At 42.1% G+C, this 15,506-nt stretch overlaps 1 protein-coding gene across 5 annotated transcripts in view; it reads right to left on the bottom strand.

Moving 5' to 3' along the window:
* Nucleotides 1-15,506, bottom strand: part of Stk38 (serine/threonine kinase 38) — a 37,841-nt gene that overhangs the window by 10,163 nt on the left and 12,172 nt on the right. For all 5 annotated transcript variants that reach the window (XM_090355788.1, XM_090355785.1, XM_090355789.1 and 2 more), the window contains exons 4-9: nucleotides 13,106-13,228; nucleotides 12,008-12,091; nucleotides 8,121-8,244; nucleotides 4,725-4,879; nucleotides 2,632-2,734; nucleotides 1,351-1,412 (exon numbers count right to left, since the gene is read on the bottom strand). In XM_090355788.1, coding sequence (XP_090211914.1) covers nucleotides 1,351-1,412; nucleotides 2,632-2,734; nucleotides 4,725-4,879; nucleotides 8,121-8,244; nucleotides 12,008-12,091; nucleotides 13,106-13,228 — 651 coding nt within the window. The remainder of the gene's footprint in view (nucleotides 1-1,350; nucleotides 1,413-2,631; nucleotides 2,735-4,724; nucleotides 4,880-8,120; nucleotides 8,245-12,007; nucleotides 12,092-13,105; nucleotides 13,229-15,506) is intronic.

The raw sequence follows: 15,506 nt of genomic DNA, 5'->3' as shown, positions 1-15,506 counted from the left end.
CTAAGGTTAACCCAGGGCCATACCACAAGTTAGAATATTACAATATGATTTAAGTAGCCAAGGTATGAAGCTAAAGCTCTACTTTTTTCAGCGAGGATGGAAAGTATTAGGCTGGGTAAGCAGTACATATTATGCTCAACTTAGACTATTACATTTGTGCTAAGCATTAACCAGTGTCCTTCTTCAGCTTGGTACTAGCTGAGTGGGACTGCTTACAAAGCTCAAAGGAGCCAGATTACATTATTATTATTATATTATTACTATTATTATAAATTCACACCTATAATCCTAGCTACTCAGTAGGCTGAGATCTGAGGAAGCAGTCAAAGTCAGCCCAGCACTAAAGAACTAGAAACTCTTATCTCCAATTAGCTTCTAGAAATTGGGAAGTAGGGCTATAGCTCAAGGGGTAGTGTGGTAGCCTTGAGCTGAAGAACTTAGGAACAACGCCCAGGCCCAGAGTTCAAGCCCCATGACCCACAAAAAATAAACAAACAGGCCAGGAGTTTGGCCTAGTGGTTAAAGTGCTTGCCTAGCATGCATGAAGACCCGGGTTCAATTCCTCGGTACCACATACATAGAAAAAAAGCTGGAAGTGGTGCTGAGGCTCAAGTGGTAGAGCTCTAGCCTTGAGAAAGTCCAAGGACAGTGCTCAGGCCCTGAGCTCAAGCCCAGGCCTGGCAAAAAAGAAAAAGAAAAAAAATAAACAAACAAATAAATAAGGTTAAAGGAACATGGCTAGTTAACACCTGGAAAATTAAGGCTTTGTTTTCTTCAAATTGCAAAACCAGGTAATATGAAGATGAGCATAATTTTTAATTTCTTAGTTCTACTGTGAATAGAATAAGGATGTGAGAACCTTAATCACACCATGGGGGCAAAATGTTTATTCTTATTTTCAAAAAGTTTTCAAAATGACACTTAATTGCAATTATGAAACTATATAATGGCGTTACAGAAACATATAATGATCCCAGGAGAAGGGTCAAGGCAGAGATGTATATTTAGCTTCATCTTGAAAGCAACATAAAAGAGAGGTCATAAGCCTTAAAAGATCAAAATAATGTCATTCACTGAAACTATCACAATTACAGAGAAATTATTTTGATACCAATTTAATTACATCAATAAAATTTAGTCATTAAAAGAACTAAGTTTTTTTTTTTTCCTATGTCACAATCAGAAAGCCTAGAATTACCTACCTTCTTTCAAAAGGTACCAACAACCTAATGAAAGTCCTGCAAGGCAAGGGCTGTGCTGCAACATTTATCATCAAATGAAAATGTTGTGCATTTAAAAACTTATTCATACCTGGAGTGTAGTGTTTTAGAAGCCACATATATAACTTACCAGCTGACGTCTGTTTCTTTTCCATGTTTCTGCTTTCCTTTTAGAATTCATGTTCTGGAAAGCTAAGGCAGAAAAATTCTAGTCAAAGTTCACAACTTCGGAAGGCTCTGTACAAGTCCCAGGAGATGCTAGATCTTGCTTTCCTGGCATATTCCAGAAGTCTTTAAGACCAAACCAGGCACTACTGCATCAACTATAAGCCACACAGAGAAGTGGGGAGGAGCTTTTCACACAGATTAGGCAGCCGGAGGGGACACAGAAGCTCAGCAGAATCCCAGGGAACTTCAGCTTCTCCAGACTACCATCAAACTTCTAAGAGTAACAACTGGACCTCTGAATTAGGATACATTATTTGACAGGCTTATATGGTGACCTGTAATCTTATTAAAGTCTTCAATAATTCAACTGGGCTCAAGTCGAAGTTAGCCCTTGTAATGATTAATATCCTTCCATCATCTCAGAAAGAAGCACTAGAAGGCCAGGAGTTTGGCCTAGTGGTAGAGTGCTTGCCTAGCATGCACGAAGACCTGGGTTTGATTCCTTGGTACCACAAACATAGAAAAGAGCCAGAAGTGGTGCTGAGGCTCAAGTGGTACAGCTCTAGCCTTGAGAAAGTCCAAGGACAGTGCTCAAGCCCTGAGCTCAAGCCCAGGACTGGCAAAAAAAAAAAAAAAAAGAAAGAAAGAAGGACTAGAAGCTAGGCGCCAGTGGCTCACACCAGCTACTCAGGAGGCTGAGCTCTGAGAATCATGGTTCAAGGCAAGTCCATGAGACTCTTATCTCCAATTAACCACCAGAAAAAAAAACCAGAGGTGGCACTGTGGCTCAAGTGGTAGAGGCACTAGCCTTGAGCTAAAGAGGTCAGGGACAGCATTCAGGCCCAGAGTTCAAACCCCATGACTGAATCCATTCCCCTTCCCTCCCCCTAGCCCCCGCCCTGCCAAAAAGAAAGGAAGGAAGGAAGGAAGAAGCACTAGATAAACCTAGGTCCCAGGACTGTCCTCTACTATTCTGCTTGTCTAACACATAGCCATGCCCAGTAAAGTTCTCAACAAAGCTCTTCGTTACACCTGCATTAGCACATCTGAGCCGACACATCTTGTCTCACAGGCAAACATGGAAAAAGTATTTTTTTTCTTCTAGGAACTCATGTTGTGAGAATTTCCTCTCTGTTCCAATGGTTTAGCTGCCAGAAAACATCTCTTCTACATCCTTAAGGAACAAACAATGCCCCCACCCCCGGCCCCCGCCCCAACATCCACACACATCAGTAGCACTTACTGAAATCACTGGGGAGGCTGTGATTCAGATTCCTATAAAATTCTGTTCTATGTGCTTTTTTTAGACCTGTGCAAAGGCCAAAGTCAGAAAGTTTCACATGGCCCTGCAGGAAAAAAATGACAGGTAAAGATAAGTGATGACCATTCTTGGGTATAAGGCATAATATTAGCTTTTCACTCCCAGTATCCATTACATCTTTATAGCCATAGCACACGGCTTTGCCCCCCTTTACTAATGTGGAATACATATAATAAATTTTTTAAAGAACACTCCTACTATACTAACAAAATGATTTTCACTTTTTTCTTGCTTGTCCAATTTTTTTTGTGGGGGTCATGGGGCTTGAACTCTAGTCCCTGAGCTCTTCAGCTCAAGGCTACTACCCCACCCCTGAGCCACAGCCCTACTTCCCGTTTTCTAGTGATTAATTGAAGATAAGTGTCTCTTGTTCTTTAGTGCCTGGGCTGGCTTTGAACCTCAATCCTCCAATCTCAGGATCCTGAGTAGCTAGGAATACAGGTATGAGCCACCAGGAGAGGCTACTTTTTTTTTTTTTCATTTGTTTGTTGTGAGCAAGACCTGTGTAGCTCATGTTGGCCTGGAATTTATAACTCTCCTTCCTCAGCACCCAGAGTTCTGGGATTACAGGATGTGTGCCACTCTGCCTGGCCAGATGTCCACTCCCCCCCCCCACCCTCCCAGTCCTGGGCTTAAGCTCAGGGCCTGAGCACTGTCCTTGGATTTTTCTCAAGGCTAGAGCTTTACCAGTTGAGCCTCAGCACCAATTATGGCTTTTTCTAAGTATGTGGTACCAAAGAATCGAACCCGGGTCTTCATGCATGCTAGGCAAGCGCTCTACCACTAGGCCAAATTCCCGGCCCCATAGATGTACACTTTTAAATATAAATATAGTTGAAGGCTGGAGATATGGCTTAATAACACAAGATCCAGCACCAAAAATAAAATTAACAATTGAACACTCAACTGTCTAAAGAAAACTTTACTACTTTCTATTATTATTATTATTATTTTTTGCCAGTCCCGGGGCTTGAACTCAGGACCTGAACATTATCCTTGGGCTTTCTCAAAGCTAGAGCTCTACCACTTGAGCCACAGCACCACTACAGCCTTTTCTGTGTCTGTGGTACAAAGGAATCAAAAATGGCCTCATGCATGCTAGTTAAGCACTCTACCACTAGGCTACACTCCCGGCCCCTGGCCCCTTTACTTCTATAGAGCTCAAAAGTGGTAGAATACTAGCCTTGAACACAAAAACTCAGGGACGATGCCCAGACCATGTGTTGAAACACCACCAAAAAAAAAAAAAAAAAAAAAGAGGGACAGGAATGTGGCATAGTGGTAGGATGTTTGCCTCATATGCATGAAAGCCCTGGGTTCAATTCCTCCCAGGACTGCCAAGAAAAAAAGAGAGGGGGGGGCTCAATCAGGTTACAGAATCATAAGCCTTCAGAGACAAGAAGTGACGGCAAACTTACCTGTATAAAAGAAAGAAAACCAGCTGGGCACGGTGGCTCACGCCTATAATCCTAGCTAATCGAAAGGCTGAGATCTGAGGATCAAGGTTCAAAGCCAGCCCTGGAACAAAAGGACCTGAGAGTCTTACCTCCAGTTAACCTCTAGAAAATGGAAGTGAGGCTTGGCTCAAGGGTACTGTGGTAGGCTTGAGCTGAAGAGCTCAGGGACAGCAACCATGCCAAATTCAAGCCCCATGACCCACAAAAAAAAATAAATAAAAATAGAAGTAGGGCCGGGAGTTTGGCCTAGTGGTTAAAGTGCTTGCCTAGCATGCATAAAGACCCGGGTTCGATTCCTCCGTACCACATACATAGACAAAAGCCAGAAGTGGTGCTGAGGCTCAAGTGGTAGAGCTCTAGCCTTGAGAAAGTCCAAGGACAGTGTTCAGGCCCTGAGCTCAAGCCCAGGACTGGCAAAAAAAAAAAAAAAAAAAAATAGAAATATATTCTTTACACACACCCCTCCCCCATGTCACTGTCACAGTGTGTAGGTCAGGTCTTACAGTAAGGCTGCTTTGGTCAGCAAACACAGTATTCACAATTCTAATCGTCCCTTACCTTACTGTCCAAGAGAAGGTTGTCTGGTTTGATGTCTCTGTGGATGAATCCAAGTTGGTGAATAGAGTCTATGGCTAATACTGTTTCTGCTATATAAAACTGAGTCTCCTCTTCGGTCAGAGTATCCTTTTTCATCAACAAGGTCATCATGTCTCCTGAGAGCAAAAAGATACAAAGCCACCACCGTCCATGCATACACACACACACACATACATACACACGCACACAAGCACACACCACACACACACACACACACACACACACACACACACATACACACACACACACACACACACACACAAATACAAGTTAAGTTCCACAATGCAGGCATGTCTTTTCTATATGTCACCCTAAGACAACTAATCAGAACTTTGCTGTGTTTCAGAGACCGACTGCTACTATGAGGGAAAATGGCAAGTAATAATTCTAATACTTAAAGAGTAAAACAATCACAGCCATAAAGGAAAAAAAAAATTTATGATTAAGCTGAGTGATGCTAACCAATGTGTTTTGATTTCCATTTTACTCTTAAGAAAAAGGGGTAACTTCTCCCCTGTTTAATTTCTCTGTAAGTATATTTGCTTATGATAATTTTGGGGACTAGGAGGGAAAACACCTATTTTACTTTTTTACTTTATCTGCAAACTTCAATATACCCGGAAGTAAATGGCACTTCCACACTGGTTAAACTGTTACTATTATAAAAACTTTAATGCCAAGCTAGGCACTAATGGCTCATGTCTATAATCCTAGCTACTTAGGAGGCTGGGATCTGCAGGTGAAGGTTCAAAGCCAGACCACATTTCAGCAAAGCACTGATGAACAGAGGCAGCAGATGTCTCTGGTGGATGGCTAACAACTGCCTGGCACAATGCTGACTCAAATGTACCTTTCGGCATGAGAAGAGGTTTGCCCAACACCTTACTATAGGTATTTGCATATATGAGAGTACCCTTTATTACCTTTTAAAACCTTCTTTAGCAGTTAAATGATAACTTCTTTAGTTTTCTGCACTATTTCTACTTAATATCAACAATATATCAAAAAAAAGATTCAGATTCTAAAACAGACAAAAGCAGAGAAAATACATATAAGTAGTTTAAAATTAAGAAAAATAGAAAGCTTCAGTTCAAACCTCGCATAAAACCATTTTTGTTAGAAAACAGAAAAAGAAAGCCTCTAATTTTAACAAAGCATCACACTGCTTTAAGAACTTCATTCAAACATTTTTATATTTTTGAGTAACAGTGGATATTCTTCCTATAGGCAAAAATTAAGCATATGCAAATGCTCTTCTTAGCAAAGATTTGAAAACTGTGAGTCCACATCAGCCTGGCAGCAAGCACTGCGGAGGCATCAGGGGCAAGGCAACAAGCAACCTAAGGCCACTGTGTGGCCTTCACTCACAGCCCAGGAAAGGCAGCCAGTGGCCTCACCTGTGCTAGGCAGCACAGATGATGAGAAGCTCAGGCCAGCTGGTCTTTGGCTCTGCAGGTCAGCTGCATCAAGTACGAAAAGCAGGGTCAAGGGAACATGAGAAGCAACAAAGATGGTACAGGAGAGAGCTAAGACCCATGCTGAGGAGCAGGTGGCTGTGGCAGCTCTTGCTCCTGTTTAAGAAATAGCATCTAGGGCAGGGGAGTTTGGCTTAGTGGTAGAGTGCCTGCCTAGCATGCACAAAGGCCCGGGTTCAATTCCTCGGTATCACATACATAGAAAAAAAAAGCTGGAAGTGGTGCTGTGGTTCAAGTGGTAGGGCTCCAGCCTTGAGAAAGGTCCAAGGACAGTGTTCAGGCCCTGAGTTCAAGCCCCAGGACTGGCCAAAAAAAAAAAGGGAAAGAAAGAAATAGCATCTAGTCAGGCACGGTGGCTCACACCTATAATCCTAGCTACTCAGGAGGCTGAGATCTGAGGATCACAGTTCAAAAGCCAGCCCCAGCACTAATGTCTGTGACACTTTTATCTCCAATTAACCACTAGAAATGAGAAGTGGCGCTGTGCTCAAGGGTTAGGGCATAGCTCAGGGACAGCGCCCAAGTCCCCAACCAACAAAAAAATAAAACAAAACAAAACAAAAACTGGAGCTGGAGTTGTGGCTCATGTGGTAAAGCACTAGCCTTGAGCATAAAATCTCAGGGACCATGCCCAGGACCAGTTCAAGCTCCAGGATAAACAGAAATAAATAAAAATTGCTGAAGACACTGGATCTAAACTAAGGGTCATCACAAGACTGGCATATCACAATTGTACTTGTTTTGCTAAGAACCTAACAGGAAAAAAAAAAAAGCTGTCTTCTTTCACTACCATCTATTTGCTTACAGCCCATCAGCTATCTAGGAAACAGACTGTTTGTAGCATGATGGTGTGTTCTGTCCTGAATTAACTTTGGAGCCACTCAGGAGATGTTCCTGCTAAGGAATGTAAAACTTGAACTCTCAGAAATGGAATTTTTTTTTTTTGGTCAGTTGTGGGGCTTAAACTCTGGGCCTGGGTGCTGTCCCTGAGCTCTTCAGTTCAAGGCTACTGCCCTACCCCTTGAGCCACAGCGCCATTGCCACTTCTGGTCTTTTTCTAGTGGTTAATTGGAGACAAAGAGGCTCACAGTCTTTAGTGCCCAGGCTGGCTTTGAAGCATGATCCTCAGATCTCAGCTTCCTGAGTAGCTAGGATTACAGGCATGCGCTACCCTGCCCGGCTTTGGAACTGATTCTTGATACTAACAGATAATAAGAATGTCACTTCTTATTAATGAACTATAGAAAGAGAAACTAAAATGTTGGAGCAAGGAGTGTTATTTTGTCACATTTGTCACTTGTGTGTCTATTTTTTTTTTGGGGGGGGGGTCAGTCATGGGACTTGAACTCTGGGCCTGAGCCCTGTCCCTGAGCTCTTAGCTCAAGACTACTGCCCTACCCCTTGAGCCACCGTACCCATTCTGGTTTTCTGGTGGTTAACTGGAGGTAAGAGTCTCACAGACTTCAGTGCCCAGCCTGACTTTGAACCTCCATCCTCAGATCTCAGCCTCCTGAGTAGCTAGGATTACAGGCCTGAGCCACCGCTCCCAGCACTGAGGTAGAGTATCTACTATACAAAATTCTCAGTAACAGGAAAGTGAACAAGCTCCCTAGTTTGTTCCTGCACATTTTAAAAGGAAAAAGAAAAAACAATGTCCATCTGAAACAATGAGCATGAAAAGGTTACAAAGATTACAGAAAACCACCTAGCACAAGACAGGTTATTGACCTCCTTTATAGACCTAAAAACAAAACAAAACAAAACAAAATACAGAAAAGCAATTTTGTAAACACAATGAAAAGCAGAAGTAAAGGTTAATTGTTGGTATGAGATAGACCACAGAAGAAAAAGGAAAAATGACCTTTCATTGTTAAGTAATTACCTCCAGGCAGGAACTCCATGATTAGGTAGAGGTTTAGCTTATCCTGAAAACTATAGAACATTTTCACAACCCACAAACTGTCTGCCTCCACTAGAATGTCACGCTCCGCACGAATGTGGCCAACCTGGAGGTATATGCATTTGATTAATGACAAACGTTGCTCTGCTTGATACACTGTATATTGTTTAAACAATTTAAAGTCTGTTTGAGGATTTGTGATGATGCACAAGATCAGCTCAGGCACACCTACTACCTCAACTAACACTTGGAAAGTATTCCACGATGAAAAATTGAGTGATGAATGGGTTTAAAGCAAACTGAAACTATAACAAGGATTTAAATTAAACAAGTGATAAGTTAAAATTACCACTCTTCTGAATCATTTTTATTCTAACAATTTTCTTAAGCGCCCAAAGTAACACTACAAGTAACATCTACCTTGTGTCTACAATGTTGTCAAGGCCAGAGGTGTGTGAGTGTGTGTGCCTGTGTTGTTGCTGATGACAGTACTAGGGGATGAAGCCCTGGGCTCGTGCCTGCTTGGCAAGTGCTCCACCACTGAGCCCAATCCTTAGCCTGCAAGGACATCTCAGAGGCTCAACCTGGAGGACAATGTTAGAATGCTATGACATCACAGCAGTTACCTCACTGCTAGGCACACAGTAAACTATGTGCACTAACATACCAATCGATGACCTCTCCAGCCCTATACTTCTACTGAACTATCAAGCTAAAGAGACTAGGTTTTAAGAGGTTTGGTAGAATTGCTTCAGAATATCAAATGTACCTTTTTTTTGGTCTTTCCTGGGGCTTGAGCTCAGGGCCTGAGCACTGTACTTGGGCTTTCCTCAAGGCTAATGCTCTACCACTTGAGCCACAGCACTATTTGACTTTTCTCTGTATGCGGTAATGAGGAATGGAATCCAGGTCTTTGTGCATGCTAGACAAGCACTGTACTGCTAGGCCAAACTTCCAGCATCAAATGTACTTTTTAAAAATATAATAACCAAAACGTCTGACAGCATTACTCAATATGATCATGAATCTGTACTGTAAACATCTTAACTTTTTCCTAACATTAAACAAGCTTCTTCCGCATGTCTGACCAGGGAGGATCTATGGCAGAGACTTACTAACTGGCCCTGGATGCGATCAAACCTAGGGAACTGAGCCCCTCAACTTAACAATTAAATCATTATACTTCAAATGCTAATTTTAATACATATGTCTTTTATTTCAAAAAAATTTTGGAAACTGATTTTTTGTTGCTGTCGTTCTTCAGTCCTGGGACTTGAACCTTGAACTTCTTTTGCTCAAAGCTAGCAATCAACCACTTAAGCCACTTCTAGTTTTTGTTTATGTGGTACTGAGGACTCCAACCCAGGGCTTCATTCATGCTAGGCAAGCACTCTACCACTAAGTCACATTCCCTGCCCATGGAAATTGATTCTGAATGATAATAAATATTTGATATTTTTGATAAATATTTTGATAAATATTTTTACCGATAATACTTGGATCATCTGTCACCATGCTGGGTATCTGGCACATGCTATGTGAAATCAGTATTTCTGAAGATACTAACTTGTACTTCATATTATGGTTTTCTTCTGAGTACTACTGATACAAGTTTGAGCCTTGTTTAAAATGGTGTGTTCTTTTTTTTTTTTTTTTCAGTGCGAGGGCTTGAATTCAGGATCTGAGCACTGTCTTTGGGCTTTCCAAGGCTAGAGCAATACCACTTGAGCCACAACATCATTTCCAGCTTTTTCTATGTATGTGGTACCGAGGAATCAAACCAAGGTCTTCATGCATGCTAGGCAAGCACTCTTACTATCAGGCCAAACTCCTAGCCCATTTAGTTAAAATGATTTTATTTATATATATATATATATATATATATATATGTTATAAAAGTAAAACTTGAGAGCCAGGCGTGGTGGCTCACGCCTGTAATCCTACTCAGGAAGCTGAGATCTGAGGATCATGGTTCAAAGCCAGCCCGGGCAATGCAAAGCCCCAAGACTCTTATCTTCACTCAAAAACAGGACATGGGGCTATGGCTCAAGGGTAGGGCAGAGTTCAAGCCCCATGAGCCCCCCGTCCCCCCCAAAAAAGTAAAACTTGTAAAATACAAAGGTGTTGAAAAATCAAAATGTAACTTGATGTTTTCCTTGACATAAAAGTGGCACTTTTCAAGCTGGGCGAGGTGGCTCACATTTGTAATCCTAGCTACTCAGGAGGCTGAGATCTGAGGATCATGGTTCAAAGCAGCCAGGCACTAAAGACAGTGAGACTCTTCTCTCCAATTAATCACTGGAAAGCAGGAAATGAGGCTATGGCTCAAGGGATAGGGAGATAACCTTGAGCTGAAGAGCTTAGGGACAGCGCTCAGGAGCAGAGTTCGAGCCCTATGATCCCCACACACAAACAAAAAAAAAGTGGCACTTTTGGTGCCCTATATACCACCCTGACATAAATCTCAAAAGTGGGTATGGTTAATGTTAGTTTAAACTATAGTATCTGATTTACTGACTGAGCATGCGTTAACTCACCACTAAAATTCAAGGGAAACATAAAAATTAAAGAGAAAAAAACTTTCAAATGTTCAGATGGCACTTAAATGAAGGCAAAAGACTCCATGGGTTTATATCCCAAGGTAGTAGACAGGCCTGGATATGGGCTAATCTTCATCCTTACCTTTGGGCCCCATAGGGTATTTTCCTGTCACAAGTCCTGCTCTTTGCGCTGTCACTATGGATAGTTTACAGGACATCTGCATTTAGGACCCACTGCAAACCAGCTAAATTAAACCAGATTTATAGCAAGTCTGAGTTCAGACTTTTCAAAAATGAAACTGTACAATATTTCAATCTTACTTGATTTGCATAAAAGTACTTATACAGCACACAGATAGGGTATAGGTTTCATAAAGTGTTATGTGTATATTGTTTTGTTTTGTAGGGATGGAGAGGAAGTTAAGGATGTAATCCAAAACTTCAAACAATGCTAGGGCAAACACTCAGTAAGGACTAAGTTGACTTCATGATAAGCAAACTACATCCCAAATCTCCAAGTGTTCTTAAGCATTAAAGGAGAATCTGCATTACTCAGCCATTTACACTGTTTTCCAAATCCATTCAGAAATTGGGAGGTTGAGAATTGGCACTGTGGCTCAAGGGGTAGGGCAGTAGCCTTGAGCTGAAGAGCTCAGGGACAGCACCCAGGCTGTCCCATGATCGCCAAAAAAGAAAGAAAGAAAGAAAGAAAGAAAGAAAGAAAGAAAGAAAGAAAGAAAGAAAGAAAGAAAGAAAGAAAGAAAGAAAGAAAGAAAGAAGAAAGAAAGAAAGAAAAAAAGAAAGAAAAAAAGAAAGAAAAAAAGAAAGGAAGAAAGAAAGAGGTTGGGAGGTTGATCTGTCAAGTAATGACGAGCAATCCCGAAGATTCAGCTTGGGTTTAGCTACATAGAATGAAGCCTATTGAGACACATTTTGCGTTATAAATACCAAATTCTAATTCCTAGTTTTCAATTCCAAGGGTGTGTGTGTGTGTGTGTGTGTGTGTGTGTGTGTGTGTGTGTGTGTGTGTACAAACACAGTATGACTGTGAAGAGGTTTTTATGAGAAAGACACCTCAGAATCAACAAGGAGACTCATAGCAACTGTTTCTCTAATAGGCTTCAACCTGTACATAACCATAGGCATCATTCGTACTTGTAAGTATGTAACTACCTCTTTGTAAAGGGAAAATGTAGTATTATATATAAAGCTATATGTGACAGAGCTTAAGAAAACTAACACAATACACATTTGATCAAGTTAAAGAACAGTTCTAGCAGCTCCTACGTTGAGCTGACTTACAGCACTTCAGCGTGTGCTGTTCATTACCTGCTCTTTTTCGAGCATGTCTGCTTTACGAAGGATTTTCATTGCATACACATGCCCTGTATCTTTCTTCTGAACAAGCCGCACCTGAAGACAGAAAAGAACTGCCAAGTCAGAAGTTCACAGTGGGGCTGGGAATGTGGCTTAGTGGTTGAGTGCTTGCCTAGCATGCCTGAAGCCCTAAGTTCAATTCCTCAGTGCCACATAAACAGAAAAGTCCAGAAGGGATGCTGTGGTTCAAGTGGTAGAGCCCTAGTCTTGAGAAAAGTCCAGGGACAGTGCTCAGGCCCTGAGCCCAAGCCCAGGACTGGCAAAAAAACAAAAACAAACAAACAAAAAAAAACCCTCAAGGACTGCACCCAGGCACATTTAATCCACGGGAATGGAACAACAACAAAAAAGATAATCTATTAAGAAAAGTGATTCGTATTCTATAAGCCAAAGGAACTTTGTTGACAAGTTCACCCTCCCCTTTTGTCCTGAGATAGTATGTGTACTTTTTCCAGCATCATCCTCCCTATCTTTTCTAATCAAGTCCTGTGAGCATTCTTCTTTGAACAGGAAATGTTTTTGTTGTTGTTGTAGTTGTTTTGCCAGTCCTGGGCTTGAGCTCAGGGCCTGGGCACTGTGCTTGGGCTTTCTCAAGACTAGAGCTCTACCATTTGAGCCACAGCACCACTTCCGGCCTTTTCTATGTATGTGGTATCGAGGAATCAAGCCCAGGTCTTTTTGCATGCTAGACAAACACTCTACCACTAGGCCAAACTCCCAGCAGGGATTCTGAAAAACTGTAGCTTCCATATATTACTCAAAAGTCCCTGGGAAGGGGTTTCTAATAATGCAATTGGTGTTCCTTCCATACAAAGATAATGTAACTACTGTAGCAGTCGCTTGTATACTTGGGGTGTTTTCCAATGAACAAAAATGACCTCACATGGACTGGCCCCCTTTCCCAACAGACTGTTGTTGTGATCGAGCCCAGAATACCTGGGGCAAAGGCTAGAGTATAGTTCAGTCAGAGAGCAATCATGAGCTCAGGTTATTTTAGAAATTCTTAAATTCTGTGGTATTTTGTACTTGACATATAGGTGTGCTTTTTACCTCACCAAATGCTCCTCTCCCTATGACTTTTAAGGATTCAAAATCTTCTAATCCAAGTCGTGTTCTCTTCAAACGAAGAAACTCTGTTTCCTTTCGAGCATGTGCTGATCTCCTCAGTCGCTTCTAATATTAAATAAAGGGAAGGAAAGACAAGTTGAAACTCTGAAACTACAACAAAATCACCTCTGTCTTATCCAGCTAGAAAGCAGGGCTGCACTAGACAAGGCACAATCTTATATAAGATAGCCTCTGGCCTCAAGAAATCCCTTTTCCCTCCCTGGGTCTTGAGATACTAGGAGCAATGACCACTTCCTCTGAAAACCTGACGGTTCTACTTTAAGCGGCCCCTTGATTTCTAGTCAACTAGGTTAAAAAAAAAAAAAAAATCAGGGGCTGGGAGTTTGGCCTAGTGGTAGAGTGCTTGCCTGGCATGCATGAAGACCCGGGTTCAATTCCTTGGTACCACATACACAGAAAAAAAGCTGGAAGTGGTGCTGTGGCTCAGGGTAGAGCTCCAGCCTTGAGGAAAGCCCAAGGACAGTGCTCAGGCCCTGAGCTCAAGCCTAGGACTGGCAAAAAAAAAACAAAAAACAGTATTTTTTAAAAATCTTTTTATACTGCAAAAAAGCATTATTTGCATTTCCTTCTAGACTTTGACAGGATACTAGAACTTGTTGCTAATTTCTAAATGTATTGGATAGTACTGCCAGAGTCCTGGGTCTGTGATTCATTATTTCTAAAGGCATTCCCAGCACTATTTAGTTACTTGCATATTTGGCAGGACTGGGGTTTGAACTAAAATCCTCACAATTGTTAGGCAGGCATTTGTACCACTTGAGTCACACTCTCAATGTGGAGATAATCCATTTTTTTTTGGGGGGGGGTGTTGGTCATGGGGTTTGAAATCTGGGCCTAGGCACAGTCCCCGAGTTCTTCAGCTCAAGGCTACCACCCTATCCCTTGAGCCACAGCACCACTTCTGGTGGTGCTCATGGTCTTTAGTGCTGGTACTGGCTTTGAACTGAAATCCCCAGACCTCAGCCTCCTGAGTAGCTAGGACGGCAGGCATGAGCTACTGCACCCAGTTCTTTTTTTTTTTTTGGTCAGTTGTGGGGCTTGAACTCTGGGCCTGGGCACTGTCCCTGAGCTCTTCAGCTCAAGGCTATTGCTCTACCACTTGCACCACAATGCCATTTCTGGTTTTCTGTTGGTTAACTGGAGATAAGGGACTTTCCTGCCCGGACTAGCTTTGAACTACGATTCTCAGATCTCAGCCTCCTGAGTAGCTAGGATTACAGGCTTGAGCCACAGGCTCCTGGATGATACTCCATTCTAAACTGTTTTCTCCCATCACATCTGAGGACAGTGGACAGAGGGTTGATTTGAGATAAGTACTCTATTTCCATGTTCATGTCTTATTTCCATGAACACTTTTCAGTGAGCTCTAAAAATCTGCTATGCTTACTTTGCTCTCCTAAATTTCAATTTGGGGGCTGGGAATGTGACTTAGTGGGAGAGTGCTTGCCTAGCATGCATAAAGCTTGGTTCAATTCCTCAGTACCACATACACAGAAAAAGCTGGAAGTGGCACAAGTAGTGGAGTGCTGGCCTTGAGCAAAAGAAGCTCAGGGAACAGTGCCCAGGTCCTGACTTCAAGCCTCAGGACTGGAAAAAAAACATACATACACATATAAATATATAAATATTTTAATTTGACTGGACCCTAATAGCTCATACCTATAATCCTACTCAGAAGACTGAGTCAGGAAAGTCTGTGACACTTATCACCAATTAACTACCAAAAAACTAGAAGAGGAGCTGTGACTCAAGTGGTAGAATGCTAGCCTTGAACAAAAAAGATAAGGGACAGTGACCAAACCGAGTTCAAGCATCAGGACCAGCACAAGTAATAATAGTTTGCTATCAATAATTTCGCCTTTTTTCTCCTCTTCCCCCTTTCCTTCTTCCTCTCCCTTTCTTCCTTCCCCTCTCCTTTTCTCCCTCCCCCCCATCCCTCCACCTCTTTTGCCAATCCTGGGACTTAAACTCAGGGCCTTGGTACTATGTCTGAACTTTTGTGCTCAAAGTTAGCACTTTACCATTTGAGCCACAGCTCTATTGCTGGCTTTCTGGTAGTCAACTGAAGAGAGACTTTCCTGCCTGGGCTGGCTCTGAACCAATTTCCCCCAGAACTCATCTCTTAAATAGCTAGGATTACAGATGTGAGCCACCAGTGCCTAGCTATCTTTTCTTTCTTTAACCACACTAGGGTTTGAATGTAGGCCTTGAATGTGCTCAACAGGCAGTCTACCCTCCAAGCCAAACCTCCTTTCACTTTTTATCTTAGTTACCTTTGAGGTGAGGTCTCGCTATTATGCTTGTTCTAGATTGGATCACCATT

The sequence above is a fragment of the Megascapheus bottae genome, chromosome 22 (genome assembly GCF_031878675.1).
Source record: "Megascapheus bottae isolate mThoBot1 chromosome 22, mThoBot2.hap1, whole genome shotgun sequence".
NCBI lineage: Eukaryota > Metazoa > Chordata > Mammalia > Rodentia > Geomyidae > Megascapheus > Megascapheus bottae.
Note: the sequence above shows the minus strand (reverse complement) of the source record. Positions and strands in the feature narration are given on the sequence as shown.